Raw genomic sequence first — 13,231 nt, forward strand, 5'->3', positions numbered from 1 at the left:
GGGGTTCACAGGCACTTTTTTTGTGTGTGAGAGAAGGACCAGGCCCAATCTGGATTAATTTGTCAAGAGGCCCGCTTAACTTAGAGGCTCAATACTGAGGGAAGTAATAGAACTAAGCTCAGTTAGGCTGGAGGCCTGTTCTCCAGTAGCCCGCCACACATTTCAGCCAGCTCAGTCGACCCCGAGAGGAAAACCTAGCCGCCGGGGCCTCATGGCGCTGGCGTCGCGGCAAGGCGGAGGACGTCCCTCTCCGGCGGCGTTTCCTTCATCAATGAAATATGTACACTCATATCTTGAGCCGGCGGATCTCCACTGTGCCGCGCTCCCTACAACTCCCCAGGGCGCCTCTGCTCCACACCTTCCTGCTTCTCTGGCTCCTCTGGAAGCAGCCTGAATGCGGAGGTGTTCGAGAGTCAGCCATCCTCTGTCAGTGCCGCCTCTCTCTCTCTCTCTCTCTCCTGTTTGCATTGCTGAACAATCTGGCTATGGGCTAATTTCCAGTGAAAACTCAGTTGCGGAACCTTCATATGTTTATTTGGTATACAGTAGATATTGATATTTTTCCTATAAATTTGATCAAACTTAATAAAGCTCAAAAGTTTTTTTCTGAAAAGGAGGGTACACGATAAGTACAACATCAACTTGCCATACGCGCTGCGCACATGATACCATCTAGTAGTACAATGCTAGCTTATTTTTCTACATGGATCGAGGGTAATCACTACGTGTCTTTATTCATTTGGCTTACTCTAATTTTAGCTCACTGATCGAGGGGTCATCACTATCTTAAATCATTTAGCCTACTCTAGTTTTGAAATCACGTGGGGGGCCACAATCTCTCAACCACTAACCCTATAGAATTAGTCTGATTAGCTGTACTCCATCATGCATGTTCCAGTTGAGACTTTATTATCAGGACAGTAATTAACGATGATATATACACATATAGCTGCTTGGACGGCGGAAATTGCTTTTGGAGGCCGAGCTCCATGGATGCCTCCAAATGCAAAATTCAAAATTCACATTTTTACATTTCAAAAATTCTGAAAAAAATACAGAGTAGATGAATGCATAGTGCACAAGTGTGTAATTTTTCAGGACGAAATATGTTGAAATGAGGGCTGTGTAAAAAAGACAAATCTGGGGCTTTTTAAAACATGATACTATTCAATTATTCATTCTCCCATACCATGAATTCATCTTTTTTGTACAGGTCGCATTTCAACGTATTTCATCCTGAAATTTTACACACATGCACCTCACATCCTTGTTTACTTGTACAATTTTTTTTTCCAGATTTTTCTGAAACCGAAATTTTTGAAATTTGAATTTTTCAAATAATCGGCTTCCTGGAGGCCAAGAGCGAAAACGCCATTCTTGGACGGCTTGAATTAGTATTTCTTGACCGATAGAGGCTAGACTTGTGAAGTCCATTTGTTTGTTTCTGCAGCAGCACGGAGGCATGTGGCCACGCGAGATGGATGCTCAAGTGGTACATATAATAAGTGGCAACAAATCAGAGGAAGAAAGAATACCTGTATCTTGTATGCCTCCTTTAAAGACAACAAGGTGATAATAATCACACCAAGGCCGAAGCTTATGCGAGCTCTGAAACTAACGAAGATCCACGAGAAAAAAGTGAGCTAGGGAGTCGTCACCATGGATGGTCACCAAGTTGCGATGAACATGACGAAGGCGCTGGAGGCCTTGTCCCCCTACCTCGAGAATCCCCGGCAGATAGTCATCCGGAGCGAAGCTTTCGTGGTTGCGGCAGCCGCGATGCTGTTCCTGCAACTCATGCTCGGTCCTTGGCGCCGGCGGTTCGTCCAAGGTACTCTCTGGGTAGCTTACACGGCCTCCTTCCCTCTCATCACCTACACCCTTGGTCAGATGGTGACCTCGCCCGTGAAGAACATGCTGTATCCTGTTTGGGCTGTGATCCTCTTTTGGGCAGCCGGGTGCGCCAACGCCTTAATGGCTTACAGTATCGAAGACAACAGGCGGTGGAAGCGGTACCTCTTTGAGCTCCTGCAGTATATGGTGTATCTATCCGTTATATTCAAGCTGTTTAATGCTGGACATCCTTTTGCTGAGCGAATGGTTTCTACGCATCCAATCGTTTTTACTCTTTCTTTGCTAACGTGCATGGCGTTTTGGGCCAATCTGTATAGAGTAGTTGCTGGTTGGATGGTCACAAATTCTACTCCCAGCAAATTAGTAGCCGACTACATGAGGGCTCAGGTTCAGGCCAACACAAGATCTAGAGCTGCTCAGGAGGAGACTTTCACAATGAGCGGCTGCAAATACCTTGTCCAGCATCCTTTTATGGAAGACAACCCATGTGATGACCATCGTGCCATCACCATTGAGGCGATCTGGGGCATGCCATTTGATGGGGACAGTCTGCTAGAAAAGCAGCTGAGAGATGTATGCCTCTCGTTTGCTCTGTCTCACCTGCTGCGACGCCGCTACTTTGGATTGGATTGTGCTGAAGCCGGACTACCCAAGACGCTCCTGTTTGCACTTGATGGTTTGTTGCCGGAAGAGGATCAAGTCAACCATTACTCAGGAGCATTTCATGTCATCGAGGTAGAATTGGGCTTCCTCTATGACTCATTGTTCACAAAGTATGCAACACTCTTTCTCTTAGAGAGCATTTTCCTTATGCTGGTTATCTTCAAATTGATTTGCGCATCTGTCTGTGGAGTAGTTTTGATTGCATATCCCCCCACTGTCAAAACACCTGACCCTATAATTGAGGTTGGCACAAGAAGGGTTGACGTTACAGTTACAGTCCTGATAGTGGGAGCTCTCCTTGTATTTGAACTTTTGGAGGCTATTCTCTATCTGACATCGGATTGGGCCACTGTTTCACTCGCTTGCAGCTATACTAGAGGAGATCAAGGCAAACCCATTCCGTCCATCATTCTGTTTCTTAGAAGGTTCAAGTTTGTGAATATTCTGAGCAGGAGGATTAATTTGTTTGGATATTGGCAAAATAAGATGGGCCAATCATCTGTAATTGGACACAACTTGTTTGTCCATCGGCTCTATGTGGGCCACATGAGAGGAGACCTTGTGAGCAGTGCTCTACATCAAGCATACAACCTCATTTGTTTAATGATATTTCCAGTGAAGAACTTCGTGGCGGTTCCTGATTTGGTCAAGACCTATATAGTTTCTTGCTTGCGGATATATGGCACAGATGGTGGTTCCCTTGCTAATGGAATAGCGTCACTGCAGCGTAATGGTGTACTTGGAGATTTCTCCTCTACACTGGAAAAGGATAGCCAGATAAAAGTGATGCTTATTTGGCACATCGCAACTGAGTACTGCAATATTGCGATTTTCAATGGGGCAGAGGAGGGGCTCCATCAGAGTGATGCACAGCAAGTGGCCACCACTTTATCCAAATATTGTGCCTATTTAATGTACTTCATTCCAGAACTGCTTGCCGAGAACTCTACAGACACACTATTCATCGTCCATAACGTTGTGAAGGAAGTACAGAATGCACTGGGTGGTGACAAACCGACTAAGGATAGATTGCTGAGGATCATCCAGGATTCTGAAAGCAGCAGGAGAAACCAGGATCAAACTGTTGTCAATGATTTCGACGGCCCTGACAACCATGCTACCATAATCCACATTCCTCCAGTTAGCAGCAACACATATAACATCGTCCATGAGTCCAGCGGCGGCAGCGATACAAGTAATATCATCCACTACTATGACGACAGAGACAATAACGACCACACTACCAACGCCCAAGACTCAACCACCAACAACAATGAAGATAGCATCCTCATCAGAGGATTGAAGCTAGGGAGGGATCTGGAGGCGAAAGATGTTGACCTCCGCTGGAAGGTGATGGCAGAATTCTGGGCTGAGACCATCATCTACATCGCGCCATCTGACAAAGCCGCGGAGCACATGGAACGCCTTGCGCAAGGAGGGGAATTCCTTACTCATGTCTGGGCTCTCCTCAATCACGCAGGCATCCTCAATCGTGACCACATGTTCCCAATACCAGAACAGATACCAACCCCAGACCAGATGCCAACCCCCGACCAGATGCCAACCCCAGAAGATCGTGTGTAGTATTGACACTGTGCGTGCTTCCTGTATTTCTCCTTTTTGTTCTGTTTTCTTCCTCTTCAGCTCAGTTCTCATTGTTGCTTTATGACTCTGTTTCTTGTCTGAAATCGTTATGTAAGGGTATCCAATGTATCAACTGCAATCAGAGTGTGTGTGTATTGTACTCCTTTAGGGCTTCATTGTTGTTTCTTCATGCTGTTTTCTGTGTTACAATGGCTGGTCCTGTTTTCCTTTGCTGTTCATTCTTCCACTCTTCAGCTAATAGACTGGATCTTCGCCATCATGTGAGGCAACAAAACAGAGTTTTGTTACTACGGCTGTTCTCGTTACATGTTTAAAGAATATAGTTCTTGCGTTGATATTTCCATGTTTGATTTTTCACCATCTTAGAAGGTCTGTTCTGTTAGAGACGGAGGATCTGTTTGGTGATTCTGAAGGTGATAGCAAATTACTGATTCCCATGCTTTAAAGATTTCTATATTTATGTTTGGTTACCTCGTCTAGTCTTCCGTAGGTAGTTTCTCAAAACTCATGTGCTACAGAACTACTCTCTCCGTTCGGAATTATTTGTCTCGAAAATGCATGTATCTAGAATTAAAATACGTCTAGATACATCCATTTCTGCGACAAGTAATTTCGAACGGAGGAAGTAGGTACCTTGCTCACCTACTGAATAATTATTCGATTCACTTCATGTCTTTTGTGATACACTATGCAGATCATGTTCTTATACTCTGACTTGACAGGTACTGATATTTGGGCGGAACCCGCGTCGCTCCCGCAGGGGCGACTCGGGCGGCGTAACCCTAGCCCGCCGCCGGCCCTCTCCCCTACCTCTCCTCTCCCTCGTCGCCACCGGAGGTGGCCGCCGGCTCGCCGCTCGGCCGCCGGTGAAGGTGGCGGCGAGGATCTGGCCGCCCCGTTCTTCCTCGAGGGGCTTTGGATCCGTGGCAGCGGCCTCGGCTGGTGGATCGACGCCTGGTCTGCGGTGACCGGTGCTCGTTGGTGCTGGCCGTTCTTCCTCGGCCGCGGGGGCGGCGAGGCGGCGGCAGGTGGCGGCTATGGTGCGGGCGTCTCGGCGGCGCCCGATCCGGATCTGAAGGCCTCCGTCTACTTCAACCAGGGCTGCCTTCGATGGTCCTGCTTTGGGCGGCCTTTGTCGCCGGAGTTGTACCTGTTTGGCGGCTGGAGGTGGGAGGTGGCTCCGGAGAAATCTGAGGCCAGCAGTGCTGGCCACGACGGCGGCGAAGCTCGAGGGCGCCGTACCCTTCTTGTAGGCGCCGTCCAGGTTGCCTCCTTCCCCTCTTCCTTCCACCCAGCTCGTATGCCGGGCGAAAGCCCAAATCCTTGCCGGATCGAGCGACAGCGGCGCTTCGGGCATCGTCACCCTCTTGGGGGTGTTGTCCGTGGTGAGCTTGGGGTGGATGTGATGCTTTGGTTGCTTGGCGGCGGTTGGTGGTGTGGTCGGAGTTCGTCTGGTCGCGGTGCGTTGGCGCTCTGCCGCCTATGTGCTCAGCCTCTGAGTCCTTCTTCCACGGTGCTTGGTCTTCAGCAGCCCTGCCGGACTCGGCGAAGCGGTGCTTCATCCTACTCATTGATGGCGACGTATCTCGGCGGCGTGGGGCAGTGGAGATTCGGTGTCCGATGTGTGGCGATGGACTCGCGCAGGAGGACGAAGATGTCTGGTGTCATGGTGACGTTGATGGCTGAGTGGCCAGATAAGGTAGAAGCCTCAATATTTGCTCTGAAGACAGACATGTGGAAGATGGCAGCGACGACACACGAGTGCATCAGACCGGTTTGTACCCCAGACCCGGTATATGGCTCGGCTGGGGCTTCCGGCTTTTGATGTTAGGCTTAGGTGAGTGGTCTGAGTAGTGGCTCAGCTAGCACCCCTTCATTACTTTGATGTTAGGCTTAGATGAGTGGTCTGGGTAGTGGCCCAGCTAGCACGCCTTCATCATTTGGATAGGAGTAGCGGCAAATGTTGCCAAGACGGCGGATTCAGGCATATTGTTGTAATACTTTGTAAGGTCCTCGAGAATAATCAATAAAATGGCTGCATGCATCTACCAGATGCAGAGGCCGGGGGTCACCCTCCTTTTCTAAAAAAAAAGGGTACTGATATTTGAACCGCAGATATGTAGAAAAAAGACTTCATGATGGTCTTCTCTTGGGTCATATTATTCTGAATGATGCGAAACTGGAGCACAATACATCTAGTTCAAACCAGGCTGGCTATTTTGAACCCGTGTGCAGGTGTGCCATGTTTGAATTCTTTGGAAAATGGAAGAAGACTGAAACATGACCCTGAAGAAGACATTCACATTTGCTGAAACATTGCAAGTCTATAGTGCAAAAAAAAAAAAACTTGTGTGGGGTACCGGCCATTTTTCGTAGATTACTGGCATGCCAAAGGCATGCCATCCCGTTCTACTGCCGGCCATTTTTCGTGAGCAAAGTGAAAAGAGCAGAACTCAATTAGTTACAGTATTTAGTTTGCAATCAGTCACATCCAAACAGAGAACGCCTCAAGAGTCCAAACAAAAAGGTGCACAAATATTTTCTCCACAGTCAACCTCTGCTTCCATTGCTTCAGTCTGATGTTTGTATCGACTAGACAACTTCCGGAAGCAAAGTTCACAAAAAGGGCAGGTAAAAAATCAGCATATAGTAGGTACACAATTACTTGGTAAACTGAAAAAAAACATGCAGCCAGATTGCAGTACACACATAATTTAGCTACATCGCGCCTCACAGAGTCATTGCTCTAGCTGCTGCAAGCCTGCCAACATTATGAGACTACTAGCATTCCTTGACCATATCCGTCAACAGATAATTATCTCCATGGATGAAGATGATCCATGTGTGAGTTGCTCCTTAATCCGATGCCTGCTAGCTTTTTCCGCCTTGGATCTTTCAAGGTTGGTGGCATCGCAGTATGTGCATGGGTTTTCACCATACAACTGAATTAGCCAAAGCCCCACAGCTCGTTCCATGACAAGCCTTATATAGTTTGTCACCTTGTCTTCATTCTCACACCCCAAGATATGCAGCCCCTTCAAGTTCAGGTGCTTCAAATACTTGGATGGCTCCCACACCACGTTGGTCTTCTCGGCACTGTACTTGGGCGTCTTGATGCATGAATGTCGAGATAACTTCAAGCAATGATATAGAAAGTAAATAACACATGTTAATTAAATTTGCCACCAGCCCATGAAGGACAAGGTGAGAACAATTGAATGTAAATTTATGCCCCGATAAAGTTTTCCAGGAATTTGCATGAACTAAATCCTAGGCAAATAGCGACACATGAATATGCTTCCGGGGATCCATTGTAATTTAACCAAGATACTTTGTAATAAAGAATTTTCATCAAGAGGGCAGTGTGCATTACTCGATGCAGAGGCCAGGGACTTCCTCCTTTTTGAAAAAACATAGGACAAATTTTGGGAGAACTCTAGCATGAGATACGATCATACGATCTAGTACGGTTTTTTTGCCTTGCATTGACACAGTCTCACCGCAAAATTACAACGCGGCTTGTATGCATTACATCTAGTATTTATGATAAGTTGGTGAGTGGTTGGAAATCAGATCAACTTTTTAGTACATTTTTAATGCTGAATATCCAAAAAACATATCACCGTCAAAATGTAGAATGAGTAATGTACATGCTAAGATGTGGACTAAATTAGAAAGAAGGTTAAGTAACACTTACTGCCATATCATGTAGGGCAGGTGCAGCTTCAAGGATAAAAAGTGTCCAGCTCAGATCACACTCACTGAAGATACTCGAAAGAAACACAGAAGTCAGGTTTCTGAATATAGGAGTGAGCTGCTTTGGAGGTTCTGGCTGAATCCAAATCGGAAGCAAGAATATACATGCACAGCTGAAATTGTTAGAAGAAGAACATATGGTATGTAGATGTAGAAGATATATATTTAAGTGGTGTGCGAAAATTAAGTTTACCATTTGGTACCCAAAACCGAGAGTCAGCGTCGACAGGTTCCTGGCACTGCTTGATAGGCACTCGCTCAGCGTGAATGGCTCTTGCCATGCATTGGCTTTAGAATAGAGAATTACAACGCGAAGCTCGGGAACGTGGCCAAAGCACACAGGAGGGTTCTCCAAGTACCAACATTTGCACTCCACTTGCCTAAGCTTCGGGACAGAGACAAGCTCGATCCGTGTGCACAAAAGGCCGACGAACTCGAGCTCCTGGAGCTCAGAGCACGGCACATCGATCTTGAGCGTGGAGTGCAGATCAAGCAGTCTGCAGAATCTCAAGCTGAGGTGCCTGAGCCTACCGCAAGTGCTAATGAGGTCAGTGATGTCGGAATGTCTAAAAGCATGATATTCGAGCGTAAGCCTTGTGAGCCACGAGAAGGCAACTGGGTAGGCGCGAAAGAAGGCCATGAACTCCTGCCCAATCTCAATGTCGCTGCCCAGCGGGTCGGTGAGCGGCAGGAATATGCAAAACTCAAGGCATTCGGTGTTGCCCAAGCCCACGATGTCCTCGACGAGGCGGCCTATGGAGCTCAACGAGGGGAAGACGTGTAGATGCTGAGGAAGAGGACCTTGAGGTACCACTGTCACACACGCCCTCGGCGGGAGGAACCCGGGTCAGCAAGGCCCGCACCGCGCCCGTGAACGCGTCCATGACCTCGAGCGGCGTGGCGCCGCAGAAGTGACCGGCGTCGAGGTGCACGCGCGAGAGGTGGCTGGGGAGGTGCCGTCAACGTGTGGAGAGCGCGCCGGCGCGGACCGCCTTGCGCAGGTCGAGGCGCTCGAGGATGTCAAGGAGGAGGTGGTCGGGGAGCACGCTGACCCCGTCCTTGCCGCCGTTGCGCTTGTGCACCGGCGACGATAGATTCCATATTTATTCCGCTTGTTTCGTTTAGATTGTATGCTGATTAAAGCACGTAATTATCAACCTGAGGATAGATTTTCATTTTGCTTTCCTTTCTTTTATAATCTGGAGAGTTAGGTTCGTTATGACGTATGGTTAGTGCATCGATCAACCTAAGGCTAGAAGAGTTTGGCTATACGACGAAAAGAGTTTCCTCCACTTTGTATTACAAAGCAACCATCCAAAACAACCAACGATAGATGCTGGGGCGGAAACTGCAAGCGGTCATGCCACATGGCTCCTATTTGCCAGATGCCTTCTACCGAGCACTCAGCTTACTGTGCAAAAGCCGAGTGCCTTTATGTTTGCTGAGTGTCTTATAGGCAGGGCTCGGCGGAGTTAACCATGTGTCGTGTCCTAGTGTGTGCCGAGACCTGTGCTCGGCTTAGATTTCTTTTGTCGTGATCCCGTGTTTTCGTACTCGGCAAGGACAAAAAAAAAATTAGTAAAGGCGATTTTTTCAGTAGTGCTAGACGGCAAAGAAAAAATTTATTAAAAAAATATGAACCAACAATCCAGGTGCAGAGGCCGTAGATGGTTGAAGGCATAGGCAAAATCTTTGGCAGCGATTTCATCATCAACAGTACAAGAATCGATGACGAACGAACGGATTTTACAAGACAAACATACTCTGTTTACATAGTATATCCATCATCACAGCATTTACCAAAAATACTCTATTTACACAATATATCGTTCTCCATTTACCTGACGAACGAACGAATCAGCACCAGACACTCTATTTACACAGTATATACAAGACAGAAAAAACTACTCTATTCCATCTTCTCAAAAAGAGCGTTTTTAGGGTAAAAATGATACTGACCGTAAACCGGATCCTCTAACATTAAGAACGAATGTCACGGTGTTACAGTGTTAGACTAATGTAAAACGAAGAAGGAAAGTTAGGGACTGTTAGTAGATAGTTACTAGGTTGTTTACTATTGGTATTACTGTAGATATAAATAATTTAAATTAAATTTTATTTCACCATCAATTTATTTGTATGTAATTATTATAAATGTACATCGTAGATCATCAATTTGCAAATTAATTTAAGTCATGTGAATTGAAAGAAGAAAAGTTAGGGTACTATAGCTTATCTAACATTGAGAAGCTTTTTATCCCGTCAGATCAAACCATACATTGTTCTGGGCTACTCAGTCCAGAGTCGACATGCCTAGCACAGGCCACTCATGTCGTCTAGTCCACCAGGAAGCACATCTCCAATATTCGTACTACATATCTATAGGTATGATGAGGTATCACTATGTGACATCGAATATAGTGTTTCCTCTATTTGCATGCTTCTACTTTAACTATAAATTTAACTAACGAGACCAATTGTGCCAGGAAAGTTATATTAATGAATTCGTGTTTAAAAGAAGTTTTTAATTATATAATTTTTTTCTCCCGTTATAGTCGGTCTTGTTGTTAAATTTATGGTCAAAATTAGACCTCAAAATGCGCGGGCGTACTATATTTTAGAATGGAGATTGTACTACATATCTATAATATAATGAGGTACGACCATATGACATCGAAGAGCTCGTCCCCGTCTAGCAGCACTGTGAAAGAGAACGACCTCGCCGTGGGGGACCATCACAAACAATGCATACGAGCGAGACGGCGTCGCCGCCGCTACCACGGCCCTTGCTTTCGCTCGCTCGCTCTTCCTCATTTGGCTGTCGTCCATCATGCAGCAAAACCATCATTAATATTAATATTGCTTCGTTGTATTAATATATTAATATTGGCATGACCGCATTGAAATTAAAGCAACTCCAACGATGCCGACTCAAACGAACGCGCGCTTTGTCCGTCTTTTATCCGTTTGGATCAGTTACTTGCCAACGCGTGTGACCCATTTCATATCCACATATAAATTTTAAAAGGTCCGCGACCATAGATCATGCCAGTTGCTATGCCATCGCCCAAAGTTCATGCCGTCGCCTTACCGGCGGCCGGCATACATTGCCAGCCTCCAAAAAAGCCACCACATAGTTCATACCGGCACATTTGTCAGTGGCCGGCGCAAATGCCAGCACACAAAAAGGGGCGGAAATTCGACCACGCCATCTCGGCCGTGGTCATGCCAACACATTTGCCGGCATAAAAAAAGATGACACTCTCCGCCATAGATCACTCGTGGTCGAATTTGAACATGTCGGCCTACATATTCTCTAACCATGGCCTCTTCCTCGGCGACACGGTGTTCAGGTCCACCTTCATGATCTCAACCCCCGTCATCATGCTACCGAGCGCCACTTCTTTTGCCTTGCTCTTGGCATTGTCAGTCTTGATCTCGAGCATCTTGGCTTACTTCTCCGCTTCCATCGCAAGCATCTTGGCTTGCTTCTCCACCTCAAGGTCAAGCCTCCTCCTTTGGATCTCCATGAAGGCGTTCATTTGCTCTTTGTTGTCTTGCCGACTTCTCCTCCTTTGTGTTCTTCTTACTCATCATGCCCTCCACGGTTGCAAGCAAAGCAATCGACGCCTCATCGCGCTTGTCCTCCTTCTTGGAGTTGGTCTTCCCTCGCAGTCGTGGCTTTTCGCCATCCCCAAACTCCTCCACGGCTTCCTTCCCCCCACGCGCCATGAGGGCGGTATATTGCGCCTTGAACTTCCCCTATCCCTTGATGACCATCCAACAATGGGAGAGGTGGAAGGGTTTGCCGTCATGTTGGACCTTGAATGCCTTCAAAGCTTGGAATGCCTACAAATGAATGCATGCAAGCATATGGGCAAATGGACATGCAAGCATAAATGAAAACGAAAACCGATAGGAAGAGGGGAACATGTATACCGTATCTTGCATGCCAATGCCGCTTACGAGGGGTGCCCTGATGGTCTTAAGTGTTGGGGAACGTAGTAATTTCAAAAAATTTCCTACGCACACGCAAGACCATGGTGATGCATAGCAACGAGAGGGGAGAGTGTTGTCTACGTAACCTCGTAGACCGAAAGCGGAAGCATTATCACAACGCCGTTGATGTAGTCGTACGTCTTCACGATCCGACCGATCAAGTTCCGAACGTACGACACCTCCGAGTTCAGCACACGTTCAGCCCGATGACGTCCCTCGAACTCCGATCCAGCCGAGTGTTGAGGCAGAGTTTCGTCAGCACGACGGCGTGGTGACGATGTTGATGTTCTACCGACGCAGGGCTTCGTCTAAGCACCGCTACAGTATTATCGAGGTGGACTATGGTGGAGGGGGGCACCGCACACGGCTAAGAGATCAATGATCAATTGTTGTGTCTATGGGGTGCCCCCTGCCCCCGTATATAAAGGAGCGAGGGGGAGGAGGTGCGGCCAGGCTTGGGGCGCGCCAGGAGGAGTCATACTCCTACCGGGAGTAGGACTCCCCCCTTTTCCATGTTGGACTAGGAGAGAGGGGGGAAAGAGGAGAGAGGGGAAAGGAAAGGGGGGGCGCCGCCCCCCTCCTTGTCCAATTCGGACTTGGGGGGGAGGGGCGCGCGGCTGCCCCTTGGCCTCCTCTCCTCTTCCTCCACTAGGCCCATTAAGTTACCGGGGGGTTCCGGTAACCTCCCGGTACCCCGGTAAAATCCTGATTTCACCCAGAACACTTCCAATGTCCAAACATAGGCTTTCAATATATCAATCTTCATGTCTCGACCATTTCGAGACTCCTCGTCATGTCCGTGATCACATCCGGGACTCCGAACAACCTTAGGTACATCAAAACATATAAACTCATAATGAAACTGTCATCGTAACGTTAAGCGTGCGGACCCTACGGGTTCGAGAACTATGCAGACATGACCGAGACACGTCTCCGGTCAATAATCAATAGCGGAACCTGGATGCTCATATTGGCTCCTACATATTCTACGAAGATCTTTATCGGTCAGACCGCATAACAACATACGTTGTTCCCTTTGTCATCGGTATGTTACTTGCCCGAGATTCGATCGTCGGTATCTCAATACCTAGTTCAATCTCGTTACCGGCAAGTCTCTTTACTCGTTCTGTAATACATCATCCCACAACTAACTCATTAGTTACAATGCTTGCAAGGCTTGAGTGATGTGCATTACCGAGAGGGCCCAGATATACCTCTCCGACAATCGGAGTGACAAATCCTAATCTCGAAATACGCCAACCCAACATGTACCTTCGGAGACACCTATAGAGCACCTTTATAATCACCCAGTTACGTTGTGACGTTTGGTAGCACACAAAGTGTTCCTCCGGTA

At 47.3% G+C, this 13,231-nt stretch overlaps 1 protein-coding gene and 1 pseudogene across 1 annotated transcript; one reads left to right on the forward strand and one right to left on the reverse strand.

The window, feature by feature from the left end:
• The first annotated feature begins 143 nt into the window (after positions 1-143).
• LOC125540418 lies at positions 144-4,366 on the forward strand. The gene is made up of 2 exons (XM_048704035.1): positions 144-426; positions 1,451-4,366. Exon 2 carries the CDS (start codon positions 1,660-1,662, stop codon positions 4,099-4,101), a length of 2,442 nt encoding a protein of 813 aa, XP_048559992.1. The 5' UTR covers positions 144-426; positions 1,451-1,659; the 3' UTR covers positions 4,102-4,366.
• Positions 4,367-6,865: 2,499 nt separating this feature from the next.
• On the reverse strand, positions 6,866-11,324 carry LOC125538484 (annotated as a pseudogene).
• Between the last annotated feature and the right edge of the window lie 1,907 nt (positions 11,325-13,231).

Source organism: Triticum urartu, chromosome 2, assembly GCF_003073215.2.
Source record: "Triticum urartu cultivar G1812 chromosome 2, Tu2.1, whole genome shotgun sequence".
Taxonomy (NCBI): Eukaryota; Viridiplantae; Streptophyta; class Magnoliopsida; order Poales; family Poaceae; genus Triticum; species Triticum urartu.

What these genes read in the sequence shown, in the direction of transcription:
- LOC125540418 (XM_048704035.1), top strand. Translation starts at nt 1,660, where the DNA reads ATGGATGGTCACCAAGTTGCGATGAACATGACGAAGGCGCTGGAGGCC.